Source organism: Desmodus rotundus, chromosome 12 (genome assembly GCF_022682495.2).
Source record: "Desmodus rotundus isolate HL8 chromosome 12, HLdesRot8A.1, whole genome shotgun sequence".
NCBI classification, from domain to species: domain Eukaryota; kingdom Metazoa; phylum Chordata; class Mammalia; order Chiroptera; family Phyllostomidae; genus Desmodus; species Desmodus rotundus.
This window is the reverse complement of record NC_071398.1, coordinates 33,445,925-33,470,886: the sequence shown is the minus strand read 5'-3', so window position 1 is coordinate 33,470,886 and position 24,962 is coordinate 33,445,925. Positions and strand designations below refer to the sequence as shown.

General features: G+C 55.0%; 2 protein-coding genes across 8 annotated transcripts; one reads left to right on the top strand and one right to left on the bottom strand.

The window, feature by feature from the left end:
• Positions 1–19,552, top strand: KMT2B (lysine methyltransferase 2B). The gene is made up of 37 exons (XM_053914711.2): positions 1–415; positions 1,493–1,565; positions 1,804–3,773; positions 3,978–4,091; positions 4,185–4,335; positions 4,513–4,792; positions 4,954–5,009; positions 5,249–5,527; positions 5,837–5,931; positions 6,207–6,305; positions 6,448–6,561; positions 6,701–6,847; positions 6,950–7,045; positions 7,470–7,587; positions 8,130–8,243; positions 8,409–8,593; positions 8,669–8,758; positions 8,850–8,954; positions 9,087–9,160; positions 9,727–9,842; positions 9,940–10,031; positions 10,111–10,248; positions 10,956–11,114; positions 11,316–11,436; positions 11,526–11,604; positions 11,707–11,867; positions 12,960–13,184; positions 13,267–14,560; positions 14,652–14,729; positions 14,807–14,916; positions 17,442–17,579; positions 17,665–17,739; positions 17,845–18,022; positions 18,321–18,428; positions 18,546–18,629; positions 18,745–18,874; positions 18,967–19,552. Exons 1-37 carry the CDS (start codon positions 59–61, stop codon positions 19,240–19,242), a joined length of 8,079 nt encoding a protein of 2,692 aa, XP_053770686.1. The 5' UTR covers positions 1–58; the 3' UTR covers positions 19,243–19,552.
• IGFLR1 (IGF like family receptor 1) lies at positions 19,540–24,938 on the bottom strand. Of its 7 annotated transcripts, none has more exons than XM_045185403.3 (8): positions 24,238–24,938; positions 24,109–24,155; positions 23,421–23,516; positions 22,614–22,682; positions 21,762–22,044; positions 21,116–21,288; positions 20,530–20,839; positions 19,587–20,399 (listed from the first exon to the last, which is right to left on the bottom strand). In XM_045185403.3, exons 1-8 carry the CDS (start codon positions 24,407–24,409, stop codon positions 20,074–20,076), a joined length of 1,476 nt encoding a protein of 491 aa, XP_045041338.2. In that variant the 5' UTR covers positions 24,410–24,938; the 3' UTR covers positions 19,587–20,073. The 7 variants fall into 7 exon arrangements, with proteins under 7 accessions (XP_045041343.2, XP_045041338.2, XP_045041339.2 ...); XM_045185404.3 differs by having other exon boundaries at positions 21,242–21,288; XM_045185405.3 differs by having other exon boundaries at positions 21,762–21,870.
• Positions 24,939–24,962: the final 24 nt, after the last annotated feature.

Below are 24,962 nucleotides of genomic sequence, written 5' to 3'. Positions count from 1 at the left end.
GCCCTGCTTTCGGGCCGCCCCTCCCCCCTGCCTCCCCGGCCCCTCTCACGGTGCCAAGATGGCGGCGGCGGCGGGCGGCGGCAGTTGCCCGGGGCCTGGCTCCGCGCGGGGCCGCTTCCCGGGCCGGCCGCGAGGCTCCGGCGGGGGAGGGGGCCGCGGCGGACGGGGCAGTGGGGCCGAGAGAGTGCGGGTAGCTCTGCGGCGCGGCGTCGGCGCGGCGGGGCCGGGCGGAGCTGAGCCAGGGGAGGACACGGCCCTGCTCCGTTTGCTGGGGCTCCGCCGGGGCCTGCGCCGGCTGCGCCGACTGTGGGCCGGCCCGCGCGTTCAGCGAGGCAGGGGACGGGGCCGCGGCTGGGGCCCGAGCCGGGGCTGTGTGCCAGAGGAGGAGAGCAGTGACGGAGAATCCGATGATGAGGTGAGACGGTCGGAGGCGTTCCCAGCGCCGGGCTGGGCGGAGGCCGGGGGCTTCCAGGGGTCTAAGTGGCCCAGTGGAGAGACGTGGGGAAGCGAGCTCCTCAGGACCCCTGCGGAGAGAAAGGGCCCTGGAAATAGGCATGGGAGAAGGTAGGCTGCACGGAGCTGTCGGTGGAAGGGGCTTTAGAAGTGAAGAGAGAAGCCTGAGCGGCAGCTGGGCTCTTCGGCCCGTGGCGGGTCATGCTGAAGTGTCCTGGGCTGATCCTTCTTGGTAGTTGGCAAAGCTAAGACAGTAGAGGTTTGGGCGAGGAAGTTAATGGGGACTGCATGCCTAACCAGTGGTGGTTGACAGCAGCAGCTTGGCTTTAGTGGACCCAGGCTAGGGCTCTCTGGGCTCTTACCTGTAACCCGCCCCGCCCAGCCTCATAACCTCTGACATAGCCTTGGTTTCACCAGTGCCCCATTTCCTCTTCTGACCTAAAGTGGAGAGAGGGTAGAATGGTGGAGGGCTTCCTCTTAGGGGCACAGGTTGAAGAGAAATGGAATGAAGGCTAAGATGGGGCATTCTAGCAGGTCTGAGTTCAGCTCAGGATTTATCCTCAGCCTCTCAGAAAAAGCAGGAGTGTGTGGGGATCCTAATGTGGTAAACATTTGATACACACCATGCTTGGGAGGCCCTTTTCTCATCTTCATTCTGGAAGAAACTACAGCCCAAGAGAATGTAAACAGAGATCCTACTTTTTTTCTGAGTTGGAGTGTAAGGAAATATGATGGTAGTACCTACTGACTGGCCTGAGAAGACCCTGTTCAGTGTTCTTCTGGGCCAGCAAACTACTGATGGCTGTGCCGTCATGGTCTGGCACAGGAAGTGGGGATTCAGAATACTCTGTCTTCATCCCTAAGGAAGGAGAGACCCTGTTTTCTACTCCCTTCACCTTCCAGACTTTTAGTTCTTTTGCAAATAGGGGTCCATGAAGGGGGAAGCTGGGGATATTCCTCAATACCTGATTCTCAGGTGGAACAAGGGCTTTGGCACTGACTGCTGTTTCTCCCCTCCACCCTTGGCCCCCTAAATCAGGAATTTCAGGGTTTTCATTCAGATGAAGATGTGGCCCCCAGTTCCCTGCGCTCTGCGCTCCGGTCCCAGCGAGGTGAGTGATGGGGAAACTCTACCTCTGTAGCTTTATAGGAATGTTATTCTCAGTCATTGTGTCAGCTTTTCCCTGCTCAGCTAAAGTTTCAATCAGTTACTGAGTGTGTTCTGTGTTCAAAGCCCAAGCTACGCTGGGCTGTGGGGGAAACAGACAAGTAAGACTGGCCCTCCTGGAGCGTGTTCCTTAGTCTACGGGGCTGGCTTGACCCATTTCCCCACACCTATTCTCCTTTTAGGTCGAGCCCCCCGAGGTCGGGGCCGCAAGCATAAGATGACACCCCTTCCGCCTCCTCGCTTAGCAGATGTGACTCCTACACCCCCAAAGACTCCTGCCCGGAAACGGGGTGAGGAGGGCACAGAACGGATGGTGCAAGCACTGACTGAACTTCTCAGGCGGGCCCAGGCACCCCCAGCCCCCCGGAGCCGGGCATGTGAGCCCTCCACCCCCCGACGGTCTCGGGGGCGGCCCCCAGGACGGCCAGCAGGCCCCTGCAGGAAGAAGCAACAGGCAATAATGGTGGCAGAAGCAGCTGTGACAATCCCCAAACCTGAGCCCTCACCTCCTGTGGTTCCAGTAAAACACCGAACTGGCAGCTGGAAATACAAGGAGGGGCCTGGCCTAGGACCTGGAACCCCCAAACGTGGAGGACAGTCTGGGCGAGGAGGCCGTGGAGGCAGGGGCCGAGGCCGAGGCGGACACCCCCTCGTGATCAAGTTTGTTTCAAAGGCTAAAAGAGTGAAGATGGGACGATTGTCCTTGGGACTTGAATCAGGTCAGGGTCAAGATCGACATGAGGAAAGCTGGCAGGATGCCCCCCAAGGAAAAGTTGAATCTGGACAGGGAGACGGCCCTTGCTGGAACAAGGAGCAGAAGTTGGAGGAGGAGGGAAAGGAGGAGAAAGAAGAGAAAGACGAGGAAGGGAAAGAGAAGGAAGAGAGAGCTGTAGCTGAGGAAGAGATGATGTTAGCCGAGGACAAGGAAGAGGCAAAGCTGCCCTCACCACCCCTGACTCCTCCAGCCCCTCCACCTCCTCCACCTCTTCCATCGCCCTCAGTATCACTCTCCCCACTTTGCCTTCCACCACCCTCAGTGACCCCACCACCTCCACCATCCCCTCCACCACCTCCTGCCCCAGATGAGCAGGAAGAATCCCCTCCCATCATCTCAGCTACGTGCTCCAGGAAGAGGGGCCGGCCTCCCCTGACTCCCAGCCAACGGGCAGAGCGGGAAGCTGCTCGGGCAGGACCAGAGGGCACCTCCCCTACCACTCTAACCCCCAGTACCACCACAGGAGGCTCTGTGGAAGACAGCCCCACTGTGGCCCCCAAAAGCACCACCTTCCTCAAGAACATCCGGCAATTTATTATGCCTGTGGTGAGTGCCCGGTCCTCCCGTGTCATCAAGACACCCCGACGATTTATGGATGAAGACCCCTCCAAACCCCCAAAGGTGGAGGTCTCACCTACTCCACGGCCTCCTGTTGCCATCTCCCTGCTTGCCCCCCAGGAACCAGCACCAGCCCCCTCTCCACCGTGTACCCCAACTCCTCCATCTGTCCCAGTCCCACTCCCTGAAAAGAGACGGTCCATCTTAAGGGAACCCACATTTCGCTGGACCTCACTGACCCGGGAACTGCCCCCTCCTCCCCCTGCTCCTCCCCCAGCCCCACCCCCACCCCCACCCCCTGCTCCTGTCACTCCATCCCGGAGGCCCCTGCTCCTTCGGGCTCCTCAATTTACCCCAAGTGAAGCCCACTTGAAGATCTATGAATCGGTGCTTACTACTCCTCCTCTTGGGGCCCCTGAAGCCCCTGAGCCAGAGCCACCTCCCGCTGATGAATCTCCAGCTGAGCCTGAGCCACGGGCAGTGGGCCGCACCAACCATCTCAGCCTGCCTCGATTTGCCCCTGTGGTCACCGCCCCAGTTAAGGCTGAGGTGCACCCACCTGGGGCTCCAGCTGTGAGCAATGGGCAGCAGCCTCAGGCTCAGCTACAGCAGCCTCTGCAGGTCTTGCAAACCCAGCAGCTGCCCCAGGCACCACCACCACAGCAGCTGCCACCACTGGAAAAGGCCCAGACTGCAGGCATGGGTTCCTTACCACTGTCTGGTGTAGAGGAGAAAATGTTCAGCCTGCTCAAGAGAGCCAAGGTGCAGCTATTCAAGATTGACCAGCAGCAGCAGCAGAAAGTGGCATCTTTGATGCTGGTAAGCATGATGCTTTGCCCAGGCCCCTGCACCCAGCCATTTAGCCTTGATTCCCTGCAATCTCTTAGTCACCTGCATCCTTCTAACATTGCAGGGAACCCTCAGAGCCAGTCCTCCCCTGTTCCTTAGCTTCCTGTATTTCTTCCCTGGTTCCATATTTCTTCACTTTCCAACCTCTGACCCTGTTTATTATTTCTCCACCAGCCAAGTCCTGGAGGGCAGATGGAGGAAGTTGTGGGGACTGTTAAGCAGATCTCAGATAGAGGTTCTGTCAAGTCTGAAGATGAATCGATGGAAACTAAGCGAGAGAGGCCATCGGTATGGAATGGGTGGAGGGCCCTCTGAAGGAGGCTTTTTGCAGGAGCACAAGTAGCAACACCTCGCATGTATTTGTGATTTCTCTTCCACCAGGGCCCCGAATCCCCGGTGCAAGGTCCCCGCATCAAACATGTCTGCCGTCATGCTGCCGTGGCCCTGGGTCAGGCACGGGCCATGGTACCTGAAGATGTCCCCCGCCTCAGTGCTCTCCCTCTCCGGGATCGGCAGGACCTTGCGACAGAGGGTAGGGGCAGGTGTTTTCTGGGGAGATTTGACAGCTCTGTCAAATCTGGGAGCAAGCGGATGCACCAAAAGCTTAGTAGAGTGGCCAGAGGGCCAATTGAATGAAGTGTAGGAGAAAACAGAGATGAGGTAGGCCTGGTGGCTTTGTAGCTCCATCCCCTTTTCTCCACTGCACTAGATACGTCATCAGCATCTGAAACTGAGAGTGTCCCATCACAGTCACAACAGGGAAAGGTGGATTCAGCAGGGCCTGGTGGAGACTCAGAGCCTGCAGGGTCTGGAGGTGCCCTGGCCCATACACCACGGCGCTCACTGCCCTCCCATCATGGCAAGAAGATGCGAATGGCACGATGTGGACACTGTCGGGGCTGCCTGCGTGTGCAGGACTGTGGCTCCTGTGTCAATTGCCTGGACAAGCCCAAGTTTGGGGGCCCTAACACCAAGAAGCAGTGCTGTGTGTGAGTAGCTGGGGTTCAGTTTTTGTTTCCATCCATGGTGGTTTGTCACCAAGGCCCCCTGCCCCACCAGAGCAGTGGGATTGGCATCCTTGTGGAGAGCTTCCTCTCTTCCCCCAGACCACCAGTCCCCTACCCTGGTGACGTGCTGCTCCCCTCCCCAGATACCGGAAGTGCGACAAGATAGAGGCTCGGAAGATGGAGCGGCTGGCTAAAAAAGGTAACAGGTTTTAGGGACTATTTAAGAACCTTATTTAGATTCGTGGTATGGAGGAAACTATGTTTTCTTTGCTCTCTCCTCTCCTTATCTTTGCATTGTACCACCTTTGTCTCTTTCTGTTGTATGCTTTTGTTTCTCTCATACTTGTTCTCTTCTGCCCCACTTTCTGGGTTTTCTCTATCCAAATGTCCCATGTTCCTGGCTGAGCTCAGATCCTACTAAGTCCCCTGTTCCCACAGGCCGGACGATAGTGAAGACGCTGTTGCCCTGGGATTCCGATGAATCTCCTGAGGCCTCCCCTGGTCCTCCAGGCCCACGCCGGGGGGCGGGAGCTGGGGGGCCCCGGGAGGAGGTGGTGGCCCCCCCAGGGCCCGAGGAGCAGGACTCCCTCCTACTGCAGCGCAAGTCAGCCCGGCGCTGCGTCAAACAGCGACCCTCCTATGATATCTTCGAGGACTCGGATGACTCAGAGCCCGGGGGTCCTCCTGCTCCCCGGCGTCGGGCCCCGCGAGAGAATGGTGCGAATTGCTTGTTGCTTCCTCTGTCAGTCCTGCGTCTTGTGTGTGGAAGGGACGGGGCTCTGACTCCAGTGTTCTTTGGGAGTGGTAGAGAAAGTAGCTGAGTGCAGAGAAGGAAGTAGTCTTAAGTGGACAGGGGAGCTGGTGTGTGGAGTATTTAGTAGCTTTTTGAGCAAGGCCTAACTAAGGATAATCCTAGCAGCCCTTGGTTAAAGAAGGTCCTGGAGATCCAGGTAACACTTGGGGGTTGTGAAAGGGGCAGTGGGGCAGGGAGGAGAGGGAACCTCACTGCTCATGTGTCTTGCCTAGAGCTACCAGTGCCAGAACCTGAGGAGCAGAGCCGGCCCCGCAAACCCACCCTGCAGCCTGTGTTGCAGCTCAAGGCTCGGAGGCGCCTGGACAAGGTGAGCACAGCCCCACACCAAGAATGCTGAGCCCTGTGGAAGACATGGCTCCTGCCCTCCAGAAGCTTCCTGGCAAGTCAGAGTAACAGGCTCATCTGAGTGCCATGGTGTGTCCACACCAGAAAACAGGCCCTGGGGAGTGAGGCAAGCCTGTCCTGGAAGGCAAAGGATTTGGGCAAAATACAGGGTCAGGCAGACTGGGAGAGAGAGTAGCAAGGAGAGAAGCCTGTAGAGGTGGGGTGGGCAGCCTTCTGACCACCACCATCCTTCCCTAGGATGCTTTGGCTCCTGGTCCTTTTGCTTCTTTTCCCAATGGCTGGACTGGAAAACAGAAATCCCCTGATGGTGTGCACAGGGTTCGTGTGGATTTCAAGGTATGGCATTGGGAGGGGAGGATGTCAAGGACTATGGTTGGAGGAAACTTGTTGTGTCTGAGAAGTGAGGGCTCTAAGATAGATGGATCTGACTTTTATGTTATTGACTGTTCTCTGATCCCATGTGTTCTTTTTCCATCAGGAAGACTGTGATCTGGAGAACGTGTGGTTGATGGGAGGCTTGAGTGTGCTCACCTCCGTACCAGGGGGACCACCTATGGTGTGCTTGCTGTGTGCCAGCAAAGGCCTGCATGAGGTTGGATTCTGCCTTGTTTCATAACCTCCCCAGTCTCCCTTAGCCCTTACTGTCTGATTTCTTGGGCCTGCTTAGCAGCTTCTCATGCCCTGGCCTCCTGGCCTCACACTGTGCTTATCGTTCACTCTCCTATTCCCAGCTGGTGTTCTGCCAAGTCTGCTGTGACCCCTTCCACCCATTCTGCCTGGAGGAAGCTGAGCGGCCCCTACCCCAACATCATGACACCTGGTGCTGCCGCCGCTGCAAGTTCTGCCATGTCTGTGGACGCAAAGGCCGAGGATCCAAGGTTTGGGCCCTGGAGCCAAGGGAGTGGGTGAAGGAGTGGAGGAAAGAGGTATCCCTGTGCCAGCAGATCCTGCCATTGCTGTATTTCTCCAACTTTTAACAGCACCTCTTGGAGTGTGAGCGCTGCCGCCATGCTTACCACCCAGCCTGCCTGGGGCCCAGCTACCCAACCCGGGCCACACGCAAAAGGCGCCACTGGGTGAGAGATGGGGCCCACACCTCTTGCTTTGGAGTTCTGATTAATTCTGCCACCATCTTCAGCCTTGCTCTAGGCTAGGACTCTCATGAAGAGGGGAAAGTTGGAGGTTCTTTTGAGAACTTGATAAACATAACATTTTTTCTTCAGGAATTTCACATGGGCAAGAATTTGCATGTCATGTTTTTAGGGGACCGTGGGTTCCATAGTCCCAGGCCCTGAATCCCCTGCTCTGGCCTAACCTCCACTCCTCCCAGGTGTCCCATCACCAGTCTCCCTGCTTTATTCCTCTTCTGTTCTTTTATCCTTCCTTTCTTACCTATCTTCTGCCTACCATCCACTCCTCTTTGCCCATCTTCCCCTTTGCACTGCTATAGTCTGGTGTTTGGCTCTGTTCCTAACATTGCCCTGCCCCCTACCTTCCCAGATCTGCTCAGCCTGTGTGCGCTGTAAAAGCTGTGGGGCGACTCCAGGCAAGAACTGGGACGTCGAGTGGTCTGGAGATTACAGCCTCTGCCCCAGGTGCACCCAGCTCTATGAGAAAGGTGGGGACTTGGCAGGGGCCCTGGGGGCCCACTGGGGAGTGGGCCAGGCTCCTACACGGGCAGTTAGAACAGATGCTCTCTTCTAGTGGTTTTCCACCCTTTTAGCTATGTAATCTTTGTTTATGGTACTCTTCCGTAGAAGCCCATCCAGTACATAAAATGGGGACACAGCCTCTCTGAGGGCAGTGGAGGTGGAGGGCCTGGGACCCCATCTGCATGGTAGTGCCTGAAATTCTTTCTGGAACCTTAAGTCTCCACTGAGCCCTTTGAAAACCTGGGCTTTCCTCATTTGTTCAGGCACCATGTTTAGCAAGGCCCTATTCTTATGAAACATTGGGGCTGCGGGTTTAAAAAAACAGGCCTTATCCTCATCCATATCCTCAGCTAGCTTTTTGGGAATAGTAGGGGACCCAAGATGGACCATAATGGAGGCAGCCCATGTAGCAGTCGAGGGATGGTGCTCCTTACCCCTATGATAGAAATTCTGAGGGGCAGGTAATAGCCCCAGCCCCTCTGACTTGCCCTCTTCTCTCTCTCTTTAGGAAACTACTGCCCAATCTGCACACGCTGCTATGAAGACAATGACTATGAGAGCAAGATGATGCAGTGTGCACAGTGTGACCACTGGGTGCATGCCAAGTGCGAGGGGCTCTCAGGTGAGTAAGTGGAATACCAGAGGTGTGAACCTCAGCCCTGTGGGGATCCCTGTCCTGCTCCCCTCCACAAGCCCTCAAAGGACAGGTGGGCTAAATATTCTTGACAACTTAGCAGCTGTTGGGAGCCCCAAACCATTTTCTCCTTTCTTACTCTGGTTATTCTAGATGAAGACTATGAGATCCTTTCAGGGCTGCCAGACTCAGTGTTGTACACCTGTGGACCATGTGCTGGGGCCACGCACCCCCGCTGGCGAGAGGCCCTGAGTGGGGCCTTGCAGGGGGGTTTGCAACAGGTGCTCCAGGGCCTATTGAGCTCCAAGGTGGTGGCCCCACTGCTGCTGTGCACCCAGGTCTGGAGGGCTTGGGCAGCAGGGTGGGGTGGGGCCAGGCCCAGCACCAGCCCTGCTGACTTCCCCTCTTTGCAGTGTGGACAAGGTGGAAAGCAACTGCACCCAGGGCCCTGTGATCTACAGGCTGTGAGTCAGCGCTTTGAGGAAGGCTACTATAAATCTGTGGTGAGTGGGACACTTGAGCGGAACAGGTAGATGCCAGGAGGAGAGGGCTGGGGTTGGGCAGGGGTATAGATCCTGACAAGCCCCCTTACAGCACAGCTTCATGGAGGATCTAGTGAGCATCCTGATGAGACATTCGGAAGAAGGAGAGACCTCAGAGCACCGGGCTGGAGGCCAGATGAAGGGACTCCTGCTGAAGGTGAGCTGTTTGGGAGGTGCTATTAGGGTGGCTTCAGTGGTAGTGGGGAGGAGAGAGTGGGTCCTTCAGATCCTTCCTCTGTCAACCTTCCTGGGAAAGCCAGTTCTTCTCATTTTGTTACCCACTTCCCAGCTGCTAGAGTCTACGTTTGGCTGGTTTGACGCCCACGACCCCAAGTACTGGCGACGGAGTACCCGGCTGCCAAAGTGAGTAAGGCTAGGTAACAGGAAGGGAACCAGGGAGTGAGGGCAAAGCCCAAGGGCATCTGTTGGGAATCCAGGGTCAAACTAGTCTGAGAATGGACAAGGAGCAGAGTTGGGGTCTGGAGGGACTTGGATGACAGTCTGCAGTGGTTGTAGATTAGCAAAGATTCAGACTGTGGAGTTAGCTCTCACTTTGTGCCAGGCAGTGTTGAGGACAGCAGTGAGTGAGCTATGTATGGGGGGGTTGGGCAGGACTGATGACCCAGATGGTCAGGGTGATGATGAGGAAGCCCAGGGGTGGTGCCTGCTGGAGCCTAGGACCTAAGACTTCCTAAAAGTGATGATATCTGAGCTGAGATGTGGAGGGAGAGTATACCAGGTATGAGGAACATCATGCATTTCATGTGCCAAAGGTGGCATGAGAGGGCCTGGCTTGTTTGGGAGACTGAGAGAAATGCCACATGGAGAGAAGACAAAAAGGTGTCATGGCATGTTTAGGCTGAGATTGTGAGTGGACCCCAGTTTAGCCATTGTTAAACATGTCAGACGCTAACCCGCCCTATCCACAGTGGAGTCCTTCCCAATGCCGTGTTGCCCCCATCCTTGGACCATGTCTACGCTCAGTGGAGGCAGCAGGAACCAGAGACCCCAGAATCAGGGCAGCCTCCAGGGGACCCTTCAGCAGGTATTGGGAAGTGGGAGCTGGGAACTAGAACCCCTGAGTTGGTGGGCCAGGCTCCAGGTGCTGATTCTTACTTAGACCTCCCTTCCCACACTCCTAGTTTTCCAGGGAAAGGATTCAGTTGTTTTCTCACACCTGGAGGACCCTCGTCAGTGTGCGCTCTGTCTCAAATATGGTGATGCAGACTCTAAGGTAAGGGTTACTGTGTGAAGCCCTAGGTTGTGGGGGCTGGTCCCTGGGGCGTCTCCTCACATCATTCCTCTGCCCCTAGGAGGCAGGGCGGCTCCTGTACATCGGGCAGAATGAGTGGACACATGTTAACTGTGCCATTTGGTCAGCTGAAGTATTTGAGGAAAACGATGGTTCCCTCAAGAATGTGCATGCTGCTGTGGCTCGAGGGAGGCAGATGGTGAGGGCACGGGCTTGGAGAGGTGGGCAGCCCTTGGGGTTTTGGGTAGGGCCCCTCCTTCAGTGGTGACAGCTCTTATTTCACAGTCTCTACCACAGCAGGTCTTTTCACTACGGGTCCTAGATACCTTTTTTGGTTGTCTCAGGACTCTGGTGTGGGAGAGAGAGTGGCTTTCACCAGCCCCCCCTTTTTTGTGCCCTCTGTCAAAAGGTTAGAAAAGTACCTTTTGATTGATCTTGTGCTAGATGCTTTCCATACAGTATGGCATTTATCTCTTAATATGTCCCCATGAGTTGAGGTGTTCCCTGGATTAGAATCCCTCCTCACTAGTGTGGGACCTGTAGAATTCTCAAGCTCACTGTCAGGAAGTGGAATGATAGAGGTACCTACTGCAGGGGGCAGATGTGAGGATTAAATGAAATAGTATAGGTTTATATTAGAATTATGTGACAAAGGTGGTAAATGCCACTCTTCAAGTGTTAACTGTTACTTTTCAACACTCTGCCTCAAAAAAATCTGAAATAGTTTTGATGTGAACGTGGCCCTGGATGTAGCTAGGTGAGAGGTTATGTTTAGTGAGTTTCCTTGCTTTGTGAAGTACTTGGCTAGACAGGGGTCCAAGCAGAATCTCAAGGACAGCGATGCTGAGCGTCAGGCCCTGGCCCCGGTCACTGGCTTCTCCCCTCAGCAGCCCCTTCCACCCGCAGCGCTGTGAGCTCTGCCTAAAGCCTGGAGCCACGGTAGGCTGCTGCCTTTCCTCCTGCCTCAGCAATTTCCACTTCATGTGTGCCCGGGCCAGTTACTGCATCTTCCAGGATGACAAGAAAGTTTTCTGTCAGAAACACACAGATCTGCTGGATGGCAAGGTGGGCCATTACTGTGGGGGAGGAAGCTCCCCATTGCTCTCTCTTACCCCTTCCGCTCAGGGACCCCTGCTGCCTCTCAGTGCTTCTTGTGCTCCCGTGTCCTTTAGCCAAGCCCCTAACTATCCAGTCCCTGCCTATAGAGTCTTCCTACCGTCCCTTTCATGCACCACCAATCCAGCAACCCCATTTGCCATCCACCAGGAGATCGTGACCCCCGATGGTTTTGATGTTCTCCGCCGAGTCTACGTGGACTTTGAGGGCATCAATTTCAAGCGAAAGTTCTTGACAGGGCTGGAACCTGATGCCATCAACGTGCTCATCGGTAAGCCTCTTGCTCTCTAGGGTGCTCTCTAGTGTGCTCTTCCTGACCCTGCCTGGCCCCATCCTCCTGACCTCTCTTCTGCCCTGTAGGCTCGATCCGAATTGACTCCTTGGGTACTCTGTCTGATCTCTCCGACTGCGAGGGACGGCTCTTCCCCATTGGCTACCAGTGAGCAGTCCAGAAGGAACTGGTGGGGTTTGGGACTGCAAGACTAGACCTCATTTCCCCAAGTTGTCCTGACCTTGTATCCCACACACACCCACCTGACAGGTGCTCCCGTCTGTACTGGAGCACAGTGGACGCTCGGCGGCGCTGCTGGTATCGGTGCCGAATTCTTGAGTATCGGCCATGGGGGCCAAGGGAAGAGCCAGTTCACCTGGAGGCAGCAGAGGAAAACCAGACCATTGTGCACAGCCCCACCCCTTCCACTGGTACGGCCTTAGAACTACCTCATTTTCTACCCTGAATGCCACCCTCTCAATCTTTATTCTCCTCTCCCCTGAACATACTCCAGGATGTTTGCCATTCTTTCCTTCATTGTAATGGCAATAACATAACCTAATATTGTGCCAGGGGTTATGCTTAGCATTTCACAGGAAGTGAGGGGAGAGCACCATGCTACCAGCTTTGGGGTGGGGGAGGTGGTGACAACTTCTGTACAAATGGAAGGAGCCTTTAGGGCCACCTGACTCAGGGCTCCATGCTTATGTAATGCTCCCCACAGCTCTCTGAGGAAGGTACAAGCTCCGCTGTACTGCAGCTCGAAAGGGTAGTCGCTCTCCACAGTAACATAGTGGTGGAGCCAGGATTCTAACCTGATCTGCTCGATTCCCAATCTGGCACCTTCACAGCCACCATGGCACTGAGGGATGTAGCTGAGGACTGGATGACAGAGCAAAGAATGGGCTTGGAGATTGGTAAAGGGAGAGGCCATTGGGGGCTGAAAGGGAGGAGGAAGAGATTGGGATTGTGTTTGCAGGTAAGGAGTTTGTTCCAGGTTAGAGTCTGACATGAAGTGGAGAGGGGAGGAGGGTGCAGCTCTCCTGGATGGAAACGAGAATGTTGGGAGGAGGCAGCACAGCTACACAGCTACATCAGCTACACAGGTTGGGTGGAGCCAAATAATGGGGAGCCAAAAGTGCCAGGATAGGGCAGATGCCTTTCATGTGGCAGGGATGTACAGTGTAGGTAAGAAAGTGGTAGGACTGGCTGTGCTGGAGAGAGGGTGGTGCCCCTTATGCTGTGTAGGACACGAATCAGAGCAGCAGGCAGCTAGGAAATGAGGAGATGGCAAAGGATGTCTGAGGAAGGGTCACAAAGGGACCCTGACCCAGGTGCATGTGGAGGTTTTGCAAAAACCATGGAGGGGTTTGGGTCCAGGGTGATGACTGGGAAATAGTGCTCGTGACTGGGTCAGGGACAGGGGCAGATCAGGTGCAGTTGGCTCAAAAGGGAGGGCATGTGAGGAAGGGCTTTGATAAAGAACCCCCGCCATCCCTGATACCGTTTTCTTGCCTCTTCAGAGCCCCCAGATCATGTCAACCCCCCACCAGATACAGATGCCCTTATCCCTGGAGCTCCTGAACACCACTCACCTATTCAGAACCTGGATCCCACTCTTCGGTCAGATCCAAGCAGTGCCCCTCCAGCTCCCCGCTCCTTTTCAGGGGCTCGAATCAAAGTGCCCAACTACTCACCATCCCGGAGGCCCTTGGGGGGTGTCTCTTTTGGACCCCTGCCCTCACCTGGTGAGTACTTGGGAGTACTCAGGGGAGGGATGGGGCAGGTGAGGCAGGAGCACCTGGCTGACAATGACCCTTCCCCCCACAGGAAGTCCATCTTCTCTGACCCACCACATCCCTACAGTGGGAGACCCGGACTTCCCAGCTCCCCCCAGACGCTCCCGTCGTCCCAGCCCCCTGGCCCCTAGGCTGCCACCATCACGGCGGGCCTCTCCCCCTCTCAGAACCTCTCCTCAGCTCAGGGTGCCCCCTCCTACCTCATTTGTTAGAGCCCTTACACCTACCTCAGGGGAGCTGGCTCCCCCTGGCCCTGCCCCATCTCCACCACCCCCTGAAGACCTGGGCCCAGACTTTGAGGACATGGAGGTGGTGTCAGGACTGAGTGCTGCTGACCTGGACTTTGCAGCCAGCCTGCTGGGGACTGAGCCCTTTCAGGAAGAGATTGTGGCCACAGGGACAGTGGGGAGCAGCCATGCAGGCCCAGGGGACAGCTCAGAGGAAGAGGCCAGCCCTATCCCCCGCTACATCCACTTCCCTGTGACTGTTGTGTCTGGCCCTCCCTTGGTCTCTGGCACTGTCCCTGGAACCCCTCGCATCGAACAGCTGGACGGAGTGGATGATGGCACAGACAGCGAGGCTGAGGCTGTCCAGCAGCCTCGGGGTCAGGGGACTCCTCCTTCAGGGCCAGGAGCAGGCCGGGCTGGGGTCATCGGGGCTGCAGGGGACAGGGTGCGACCTCCTGAGGACTTGCCATCAGAAATTGTGGATTTTGTATTGAAGAACTTAGGCGGGTCTGGGGAGGTAGATACTAGGCCCAGAGAGGAGCCACTCCCCCCAGTACCTCCCCTGGCCAATGGCAGTCAACCCCCCCAGGGCCTGCCCTCTAGCCCAGCTGATCCCACTCGGACGTTTGCCTGGCTCCCTGGGGCTCCAGGGGTTCGAGTATTGAGCCTGGGCCCTGCCCCTGAGCCCCCCAAACCCGCCACATCCAAAATCATTCTTGTCAACAAGCTGGGGCAAGTGTTTGTGAAGATGGCTGGGGAGGGTGAAACTGTCTCCCCCCCAGTGAAGCAGCTGCCTCTTTCCCCTCCCATTCCCACCACGGCCCCCACATCCTGGACTCTGCCCCCAGGACCCTTGCTGGGTGTGTTGCCAGTGGTAGGTGTGGTCCGCCCTGCCCCGCCTCCACCGCCCCCTCCACTGACGCTGGTGTTGAGCAGTGGGCCCTCCAGTCCGCCCCGCCAGGCCATCCGTGTCAAAAGGGTGTCCACCTTCTCTGGCCGTTCCCCACCAGCACCTCCCCCGAGCAAGACCCCCCGGCTGGAGGAAGAAGGAGAGGCCTTGGAGGATCCCCCTCAGGGTCCAGGGCTTAGTGGCAGCGGGTGAGTGAGTATGCTAAGGCTGTGGAGGCGGGCAAGGGACTTCAGCAGAAGAAGGCAGCTCAGGCTTCTCGTGGTTCCCCCCCACCACCAGGTTTAGCCGAGTGAGGATGAAAACGCCCACAGTGCGTGGAATTCTCAACCTCGATGATCCCGGGGAGGAAAGCCTGAGGTGAGTGGCCAGTGCCTTTGCCCTGGAAGCTCTGGGATTTCTGTCCCTTCTCTCTTCTGACAGGTCTCTTCTCATAGGCCCCTCCAGGACCAGTCCCCTCTGCTTCCACTTCCAGAAGATGGTCCTCCCCAGGCTCCTGATGGTCCCCCTGACCTGCTGCTTGAATCCCAGTGGCACCACTACTCAGGTAGGGACTGGCCTTTTCCTCTCTTTCTTCCTTGTGCTTGCTCAGCTGAGTAACTGATAGATACAGTGGAGAATTGATAACACTTTGAAAAACACCTAATGGGCCCTGGCAGGGTAGCTCAGTTAGTTAGAGTGTTGTCCCAGTACACCAAGGTTGCAGGTTCAATCCCTGGTCAGGGCACATACAAAAAGCAACCAGTGAATGCGTAAATAAGTGGAATAACAGATCAGTGTTTCTCTCTTTCCCCCATCCTTTCTCTCTATAAAATCAATCAATAAAAAGTTTTAAAAATAAGTGAAAAAGAGAAACAACTACTAGGTGTTACACATTGCACACCCAACTGGGAACAGGCCTGAGGCTGGTTGTTAAAATTATAGAGATGCCCTCAGGGAGCTTATGGCCTGTGACAGAAACAGGAAGTTGCAGTTCGAGTTAAGAGGGCTACTGAAAGTGTCTTGTCCAGTATACCGAAGAGCCCCAGGGAGGGCTTCAGAGCCTAAGTCTGCCAGGGTCAGAGGTTTAGGTACTTAGTAAAACCAAAGATGAAGTTCAGGCGGGAACAGTAGGAAGGTCAGAGGAGAGTGGTATCCCAGAGGCACAGGGAAGGAAGTAGTCAGCAATCCCAGTTGCCACAGAGTGCCCTAGACATTGCAGGGTCTAGGATTGGTGTGTACCATGTGTGCCAGTGGGACGAGTTAGGGAGGCTGTTGTGTCAGAGTTTAGAATCAAAGACAGTGGTTGATGAAGAAATCAAAACACCACCCAGGCACTTGCTAAAAAGCTCAGCTAGGAGTCTGGGAGGAGGAGGTGGGCCAATAGATTAGAGGGATTTGGTATGAGGGCTCAGACAGCAAAGCCAAGGATGAGGGCAAAGGAGGTAAGAGGAGGCATAGTGGCTGGGTTGAATAGGAGACCCCTGAGGTGGAAGAGAGGTAAGGTTAGGTACACCTGAAATGCACAGGATGAGGGCACTTGGAATCATTTGGACAATCTCAGTGAAGCTGGAGGAGAAATACTCTGTAGGTCAAGGAAGGCCTTGAGAGAGAGAGGGCTGCAACCAAGTAAGCTGGTTATCAAGCAGCCTGAGGTTTGGAATTTCTAGTGGCCCCAGTCCTGTCCCAACATGGGAATTTTTTCATTACGTAGATCACAGTTGCTGAGCATGGAAGTGGCATGAGATAGACTGAGACCACTTAACTGAAAGACTGCTTATGGGGTCGGAGAGGGCATGATGATGTGACAGTGACCATGACAGACAGGTCCCTGACTGCCCTTAGAGAGCATACCACATTTTGGTAGAGGAAACATACATGTACATTAGATAGTGCACTGCATCCTAGAATGAGCACTGGGAAAGAAGGCAAAGAGAGAATGTTCAGGTAGCAGAATGGAGGTTAGGATGGGAGAGGGCTAAGAAGAGGTAGAAGTTAGAGGTGGACTCAGGAGCACTTGAGGCCTAGAGATGATGTGGGTCACACAGCAGCAGTCAGGTTTAGAATCTTGCTTAGGGGAAGGAGGGCATGTGGGCAGGTTGGCCCAGAGAAGCGATGAGGGGAGAGTGACCATGTGAGTCCTGCCTCTCCTAAAGTGTGCTCCAGTCAAACTTAAATTACCCCCACTCCACCCAAATACAGTGGTCAGCCCTCAGCCCACAAACTGATGAGCTATCAGCAGTTGATGTGCGGGTCCCTCCCTCTTTGAAGCACTTTCTTTCCTGGCTTCCAGAACCCCATCCTCCTCCTCATCTCTCTGGTTGTGCCTCCTCATTGCCCCGACCTGTCAACTTTGGCATGTCCAGACTGGTCTTGTCTAATTTCATTGCCCTAAGTCCCATTTCTAATTCTAATAGCCCCCAAGTTGCTAGCCACACTCCTTTATCCTGATGCCTGCTTACCATCTCGACCAGCAAGTTGCCAGGGAGGTTTCTCTAAGAGGAATCTCAGATTCAGTATGTTCCAAACTGAGCTCTCAACCTTTACCCCAAACTTGTTTCTCCCCAACCCTCATTATCTCTGTAAATAACAGTTTTAACCCTCCAGTTAAAACTGTTGTTCAGGCCCCAGACCTCAGAGTTTTCCTTGACACCTCCCTCTCTCTCACATCTATATCTCCTACATCAGTACATCCTGTCTGCTCTCTCTTTAAAATCTTTAGCTGCTGGAAAATCCCTTAAATAGCTCATAATGTACAAGTATTTGATTCTGTGAGTATGGTCCTGTAATACTAATGTATTTGTACTATTTCATGAGACAGAAGAATGAAGGATGGATGTTTATGGTAGACTGGGTTTGAGTAAGCCATAGTGTCTCCTGTAGGGCCACTAGAAGTTCTACAGAAAGGGACTGCAAACCCTTCAGGAAAAAATTAAGTTTGGTCTTAATTTGGTAGGGTTCACTGGGCATTTAGAGCAGGGGCCTTCAGACCCAGTCTGCTTGTGCCCAGAGAGAGAGGGCAGAGGGGAACCAGGAGGTTTTGACTCCAGGAGGGGTGATCCTTACCTACTTTGACCTCCTCCCTGGGACCAGGTGAGGCTTCAAGCTCCGAGGAAGAGCCTCCATCCCCAGAGGACAAAGAGAACCAGGCCCCAAAACGTGCTGGCCCGCATCTGCGCTTCGAGATCAGCAGTGAGGATGGGTTCAGCGTGGAGGCAGAGAGTTTGGAGGGTGAGTCAGGAATAGTGGTGGCAGGGAGGGAAGGTATCTCACAGAATACCATCCTGAGTCTGCTCTGGCCCTGCCCTCTCCTCAGGGGCATGGAGAACTTTAATTGAGAAGGTGCAAGAGGCCAGAGGGCATGCCCGGCTCAGACATCTCTCCTTTAGTGGTAAGTTGGGGGTCCACAGGGACTTTGGGGGCTGGGATGACTCCCTGAGGGCAAGATGGGCCTCTGATGTGACTTGCGCATTCTCACCTTTGACTCTCGCCTCAGGAATGAGTGGGGCAAGGCTCCTGGGCATCCACCATGATGCTGTCATCTTCCTGGCAGAGCAGCTGCCTGGGGCCCAGCGCTGCCAGCACTATAAGTTCCGTTACCACCAGCAGGGAGAGGGCCAGGAAGAGCCACCCCTGAATCCCCATGGGGCAGCCCGAGCCGAGGTGTATCTTCGGTGAGAGGTCTGGGGTGTGAGGCCTGGGTCGGGGGAACCCTATGGGCAATCTCAAGGGTGGAAATTAAGTCTGTACAGGTCAGAAACTGAGGCCTGAGAGAAGAGTACGAGGCCATTCCAGAAATTATTTCTAGAGTTCATATCAGAAGAATGAACCTCATTCATTCCCCTTTTGTTGTCTTCAATAGTAGTGGTATTCCTCCTACTCTGCCAACAGCAGGTCCAGGCCAAGAATAGGGGGGTAGCATCTCAAAGTAATGGCTATGAACCTCCCTCCATTTTCCCCTTCTATCTGCAGGAAGTGTACCTTTGACATGTTCAACTTCCTGGCCTCCCAGCACAGGGTGCTACCTGAGGGTGCCACCTGTGATGAGGAGGAGGATGAGGTGCAGCTCAGGTCAACTAGGTATGGAGGGCAGGCCAGCATGCTGGGGTAGTCTGGAGGGGTCCTAAAGAGGGTGATGAGGGGCAGGAGAGGTCATTCCTGGATACCAGCCCGTGTGATACTGCTGTCCCCGACCAGACGTGCCACCAGCCTGGAGCTGCCCATGGCCATGCGCTTTCGCCACCTCAAGAAGACATCCAAAGAGGCTGTGGGTGTCTATAGGTTAGTGGGGTTGGGGGGAGGATGCCCCTTGGGTGGATGACAGGTGCCCTGGTATGGGCCTGCCTTGGTTCTGTCCCCCTTCCCCTGAGCTCCCCTTGCCCATCCTACCCTGCAGATCTGCGATCCATGGGCGGGGCCTGTTCTGTAAGCGCAACATCGATGCTGGCGAGATGGTCATTGAATACTCTGGTATTGTCATTCGCTCTGTGCTGACTGACAAGCGGGAGAAGTTCTACGATGGGAAGGTGGGCTCTGCCAGGTCATGAGAATGAGGTGGGTGAAGCAGGACCTACCCATGGGAACAGAGCACCTGACTGCCCCCACCTTGTCCCTGTAGGGTATTGGGTGCTACATGTTCCGCATGGATGACTTTGATGTGGTGGATGCCACAATGCATGGCAATGCTGCCCGCTTCATCAACCACTCTTGTGAGCCCAACTGCTTCTCTCGAGTCATCCATGTGGAAGGCCAGAAGCATATCGTCATCTTCGCCCTGCGCCGCATCCTGCGTGGTGAGGAGCTCACCTATGACTACAAGTTCCCCATTGAGGATGCCAGCAACAAGCTGCCCTGCAACTGTGGCGCCAAGCGCTGCCGTCGGTTCCTTAACTGAAACTGGCTGCCCACACAAACGCCCCACCGCCCCTGCTGCCATCTCACCCGTTTGGAGGATTCCCTAGTCCCTTCCAGAGCATCTCACCCCCACCCTCATGTTCAGGGTGGATGTGGGCATGCAGGTGTCAAGGGCCCCATTCCCCACCCCTCCAGCCCACCCAGCAATTGCTCCCTTCCTGCCCTGGGGGCCCAGAATGTAGATACTGTACAAAAATTTCTAAATCCCTTCTTTTCTATGCACTTTTTTATTTAAGAGGGTGGGATCCCAGGTGGGAACTCCCCCACAATAAAGTCTGTCAATGTTTGGAGATGCGGTCTTCTGGTTTGTATGGTGCTGGGGGCAGATAGGAGCTCCCATTTCTGTGTCCCACACCCATTTGGAGCCAAGGAAGCCATCAGCTTCAACAGGTAGGTGAGAAGCCACTGTTCAAGATTAGAAATAAGTTGTCTGGCCTGTCAAGGCTTCAGAGCAACAAATGTTCTACATATTGTTAGAGCCCAGCTGGGTCCCTGTGGATGAGCTCTCCCAAAGGTGGTAGGAGTATTTCTCAAGAGGGGACCCTGGTTCCCCAGAGGCACCCGAGGCCAGCTTTCCCACATGTGGTCTTCTTGTGTGTAGGCTGGATGGGCCCTTTTCTGAGGGGGTTGGGGAATGAGGACATCTTGGCCCAAATAGGACTATGTTTCAAGAGGGCTCCTTAATGAGTCTGGTAGGGAACAGGCTCTCCAAGGGAATAAGGACCATCTACCCAAGGGTCATCCTCCCCCTGACCCCCAACAGGCACTTCAAGGGAATCCTGATTGAGTGCTAGGCCAGGCAAGCCCCAGATCACCCGAGCTTGGACAACACCTGCAGTGCATCTGCCCGCCCCAGTTGGGCCAGGTGTGTGCCAAGCTGGCCCAGAGAAGCAGAGGGCTCCCTTGCTACCACCATCTCAATCAGTGCGCGCAGAGGTGAGCGACTGGGTCTCAGTGAGTAGGCAAACGTGGACCAGGCAGCAGGCAATCCATATCTTGCAGCCAGATGTCGAGTGGTACCACAGGCCAATGATCCACCTGGCCCAGGCTCAGGGTCCAGCAGCACAATCAACTCCTCCAGCACCTCCAGTTCATCCAGAAGGCGAGACAGGGGCTGCGATGCGAGATTTGGCAGCTCTGGGAGACAAAAGGAGGCATGAGGGGGAGAAAGCATAGGTTTACCAGTCTATCTTCCCCCTCAGCATGCCCAAGACTAACCAACTGCCTGCCCAGGAATAGAAGCAGACACTTTCCTTGAGTCAGTCACCTGCCTCTGATGCCTCCAGAGAACGTGGAGAGGTGTTGGGATCACCACAAGCCGAGTCAGGATAGGGGTGGACAGCTTTCCTGTGGTGATGGGAGCTATGCCTTTGCTGAACAAGCCGGATGATGGTGGCTGAAGTCACAAGCAGAACCAGCACCAGGGGCAGGGCAATGGTTAGCAAGCCCTGCCAAGGGGCAGTGTGCTCAGATGTCCACGGTGGGCTGGAAATTGCCAGTGAGCTGGATTCCTGGGAGCTTAGGACACTGGGTGTTTCAGGCTTCAGGGGACAGGGCTCTTTAGTAGGAGCCGGCTTCTGGAAATAGGGAACTGGAGTGAAGCAGGAGGTAGACCCTGCCTGCTCCTATCTCCTCAGCCCAAACCCCCTCCTTATAATCCTCCACAGGGCCACATCCCGCCTGATCAGCCCGCACACTATTTTAACCCTAACTAGTCACCCCCAGATAATTATGTCCCCACCCCATCCTCTTCAGCGGGCCTACCCACCTCCTTTGATCCAGACCACACCCACCCCACCTCCAGCAGACTACACCTTGCCCAAGCAGTCCAGAGCCCAGAGCCCAACCAGCACCTCTCCGCAGCGCCGCTGGGTTCCCGTGGGAGTGGGGGCCCTGGCTCTGCTGCCACAGGGGCTACATAGCTCCGCGCTGTCGGGGTTGCACTGCCCACGAGGACACTTTTTGAAGGGGTGCCTTACGTGATCACCAAAGTCATTGAGCCCGCAGTTTTCCGAAAACTCGTAGTCTAGTGGAAGACAGGGTCTCATATGTGGCTTCCAAGACCCACTTTTTCTGCAAGATCCTTTCTCCTTTGTCCTACCCCAGCAGGCCTCGCCCCTTGTACTCTACCCACCCATCCGTGGACCTGCCCACCCCTCCGAACCCTTGCCCTGACAGTCTTGAAACCTTTTCTCCACACACCCCGCCACCTTAATGCCCCTCCCGCTTCCACACCAAGCTGTGCCCATGCAGGGACTTGACTTGCATAGATCACCACTCCCTCACTGTCTGGACCCCACCTAACAGGCCACAAAACCTTAGCGGTGGCCCTCATGTAACCCTTTTTCACTGGCTCAACCCCCATACCTTATGTGCTTAAGGCCCACCAACTCTACCCCAAAGCAAGGCTCCCAAACCTCTGTCCTTCTCCAGTTTCCTATTACCCCCTCACTCAGCACAAACATATGCGTACATATCCGCTCAGTTCGTGCTCCTTACCAGGGCATGGAGGTGGACCAAAGCGCTGCAGACAGCTGCCACAGCACAGGTTGTCGGGGTTCCAGTACTCAAGGCGGCCGCAATGCTGGGAGGCTTCCTGCGGCATCATCTGGGCCAAGAACAGTGCCGCAGACAAGAGGAGGCGTTGGGGCCCCATCCGGGCAGGGCCTGCAGCCAGAGAGCCCGCAACCACAGGACTTTCCACCACAGCGCCTTTGACACTTTTCCAGGAAACCAGGAAGAAGGAAGTGGTGGATATGAGGGCACAGGAACCCCTAGGCCCCTGTGGAAGTCAGAGATTTACCCCCAGCCCCGTGCTTCTAGCCCATTATCAGAGGCCACAAGGTCTCAAGATTGCTATAGCAAGGGCTCTGAAGCCAGTGTGGCTACATATCCCACTTCTGCCATGTTCCATCCATAAAGTAGGCTAATACCACCTGTCTCATAGGGTTATTATGAAGAATTAAAACCCTTACTAGAATCAACTGTAATTGAAAAATAAAAAATGATTTTAAAAAAGCTCTTAGGCCCTTGCTGGTATGGCTCAGCAGATTGAGTGCCAGCCTGCAAACTTAAAGGTCGCTGGTTTGATTGAATCAGGGAACATGCCTGGGTTGCCAGCCAGATCCCCAGGTCGGGGCGTGCAAGAGGCAACCGATCGATGTTTCTCTCCCTCTTTCTCCCTCCATTCCCATTTCTCTAAAAATAAATAAAATAAAAATCTCTTAGGACAGCACCTGCCACATGGTAAACTTAAGTATTAGGTATTACCAACTCCTATCTCAGGAAATCGGGATGAAAGACCCAGGTCTCATCCACTAGAGACTCCCACTCAACTCCAAGTGACCTTACCTTAGCTCCTAACCCCAATCTCCTTTGGGCTGGGAATCCTCCAACCTGCCGCAACCAGGTGTCTTCCCCCTGAAAAGCCTCAGATGGACATGCTGAAGTTTCCAGCACAAAGTTAGCCCCAGCCCACCAGTCCCACTTGGGGATTTTTAGGGTGTTGGGACCTTAGCCCACTGAAGCTTCTCAGCTGCAGTTGTGGCTAGATACCCGCCTACTTCCCCTTTTCGTCAGATATGAAGGAGGAAGGAAACTCCAGCCCAAGGCTAGGCTCAAGCTCTAAACCCTCAATACAGAACTTTATTAGGGGAGGGGTGGTAGACCCCAGAGGCTGGGAAAGATGGCCTTGGGGCCTTGAGGGAGCTTCGAGGAGGGTTTCTGGCCAGGAACATCTGTGCCTGTCAGGCATGGAGGACAAGAAGGCCAGGATCTCATAAGCGGCCATGCTAGTCTTCTGGGAAACATCACTGGTTTCTTTCTTGGCAATGGTGGTGGGTATGGGACCTCAGGGGTGACCTGGGGACAGGAGTGGGGAGAGGAGGGTTAGAGGCATGGAGCAGAGCAGGTGATGAAGTAACTAGAGTTCCTGGATGTGGTCTCAGGATAGGTGCTCAGGGCTGATTTCAGATTGGAGATCCAAGCTGGTCTTAGGTTTGGGGTTCAGAATGATTTGGGGATTGAGACTTACGTGCTGGTCTTGGAGTGGGGCTCAGTGCTAGTGTTAGGATACCAAAGGCTTGAGACATTGTTTTGGGAGCATAGGATCAGGTTCATCTCAGGGTATAGGAGCAAGGGTTTGAGAAGTATTGATACCTGCCCCTGGGTTCCTGCCCATAGAGCTGCCGGCTGAGGTTCTGGGAGGTGGGTTGTAGGTAAATGAAGTTGCAGAAGCCACCACAGGTACTTTCTCTGGGTTGAGGATAGACGGATGGATGGAGTACATTATGAATGGCAGCCCCACCAACACACACACACAGGAGTCTGGGATTCCAGGTGCCCATCCCACCCCTGTACTGCCATACCCCATCTCATACTGCCAACAACATGACTCCCAGAAGTCAGTGACAGGAGACAGCTCAGTATGTACAGCCTGCCCATTGAATGAACAGTTAATGAGTTCAGCTACTGTCTGCTCGGCATCCTCTTCACACGGAAACTGACTGCAAAGCCAGTCAGGGTCAGCAGTCAAACCCCGAAATCTTCAGGGGATTAGTTAGCAGTTCTGGGGCTGGACTGGATTTAGTGATGGACCTCAAGCTATGAGGCTTCAGTGGTGGCCTTTAGGTATAGAAATGCCTCCATTTCTGGGCTCTAATGGGGGGAAAACAGGCACCTTGACACAGATATTGCCCACGAGCTGGTCTCCTAAGTGTCGCACACATTCATCACTTCAATCTCTCCATACTTCTCCTGCAGTTCCAGGAACTCCTGCGGAGACCAGGAGGTGTTCAGCTGAACTCCTGGCCCACAAGAAACTCAACCCACCCCTGCCAGCCCTCACCTCCGAGAACTTATAGTGTTCTTGCACCTCCACGTTGCTCACGTGACCTGGAGGAGACGATAGGGTGGAATCAAGGGATGGTCTGCTGAGGACTGTCCGCCCTGCCCCCAAGACCGGTCCCTCCCTTACAGTGTGATCCTTCTGCGGTTTGGCCGGTGTTCTGTGCATTCCGGTGCAGGCTGAGCAGCACTATATTCCGAATAACCTTAAGAGGGGCAGGGCCTGAGCAAAGAGGGGTACTACGTGCAAAGGGACTGGGGTGGGACCTTGCACCAGAGAACCCTAAGCATCCTGAATGCATCAGCGATGCTTGTCCCTAAGGAAACCAGAAGAGGGAGGGCCAAGAAGTGAGAGACATCCCAGGGGTGTAGTCTGTACGTTCGGGGCCGTGGGCAAGTTCGTGGGAGGAGGGCCTGAAGGCTGGGGGAGGAACTCGCACAGGTCCGATAAGAAAAAAGCCGGCGGTAGGGTGGGCCTAAGAAACCCGGAAAAGGCGGGACCTCGTAATGATGGACAGCAGGAGGGGGACGGCCGAGAGGCGTTAACCCCTCAGGCTCCGTGCCAGAAAGTCGGTTTGTAGTGTAGCCAGCTAGCCTCGATCTTCCAAAGAGCAGTTAACCAACCCGGAAAAGGTGCAGAGACAGAGGTGAAACGAGGGCCAGGGAGGCCAGATACCCCAGAAACACCGTCCCACTCCGCCTAGCAACGAGGAAACCAAGTGTGCCGCTCCCGGCCCCCAGATGGCCATTGCCTGCACCCATTCTCACGTGCCCTCAGTCCAGGATATCGAAATTAAGTATTCGGCCATTTTTGACCCGAACCCTCTAACACTCGCTGTCTTCTCTTAAATCACT

What these genes read in the sequence shown, in the direction of transcription:
- KMT2B (XM_053914711.2), top strand. Translation starts at nt 59, where the DNA reads ATGGCGGCGGCGGCGGGCGGCGGCAGTTGCCCGGGGCCTGGCTCCGCG. An exon ending in GCAAAGGCCGAGGATCCAAG is followed by an intron (nt 6,848 to 6,949) that starts GTTTGGGCCCTG and finishes AACTTTTAACAG; the next exon opens with CACCTCTTGGAGTGTGAGCG. An exon ending in CAGCCCCACCCCTTCCACTG is followed by an intron (nt 11,868 to 12,959) that starts GTACGGCCTTAG and finishes TTGCCTCTTCAG; the next exon opens with AGCCCCCAGATCATGTCAAC.
- IGFLR1 (XM_045185403.3), bottom strand. Translation starts at nt 24,409, where the DNA reads ATGCATTCAGGATGCTTAGGGTTCTCTGGTGCAAGGTCCCACCCCAGT. An exon ending in TGGTCCACCTCCATGCCCTG is followed by an intron (nt 21,289 to 21,761) that starts GTAAGGAGCACG and finishes GTCTTCCACTAG; the next exon opens with ACTACGAGTTTTCGGAAAAC. An exon ending in TCTGGAGGCATCAGAGGCAG is followed by an intron (nt 20,400 to 20,529) that starts GTGACTGACTCA and finishes TTTGTCTCCCAG; the next exon opens with AGCTGCCAAATCTCGCATCG.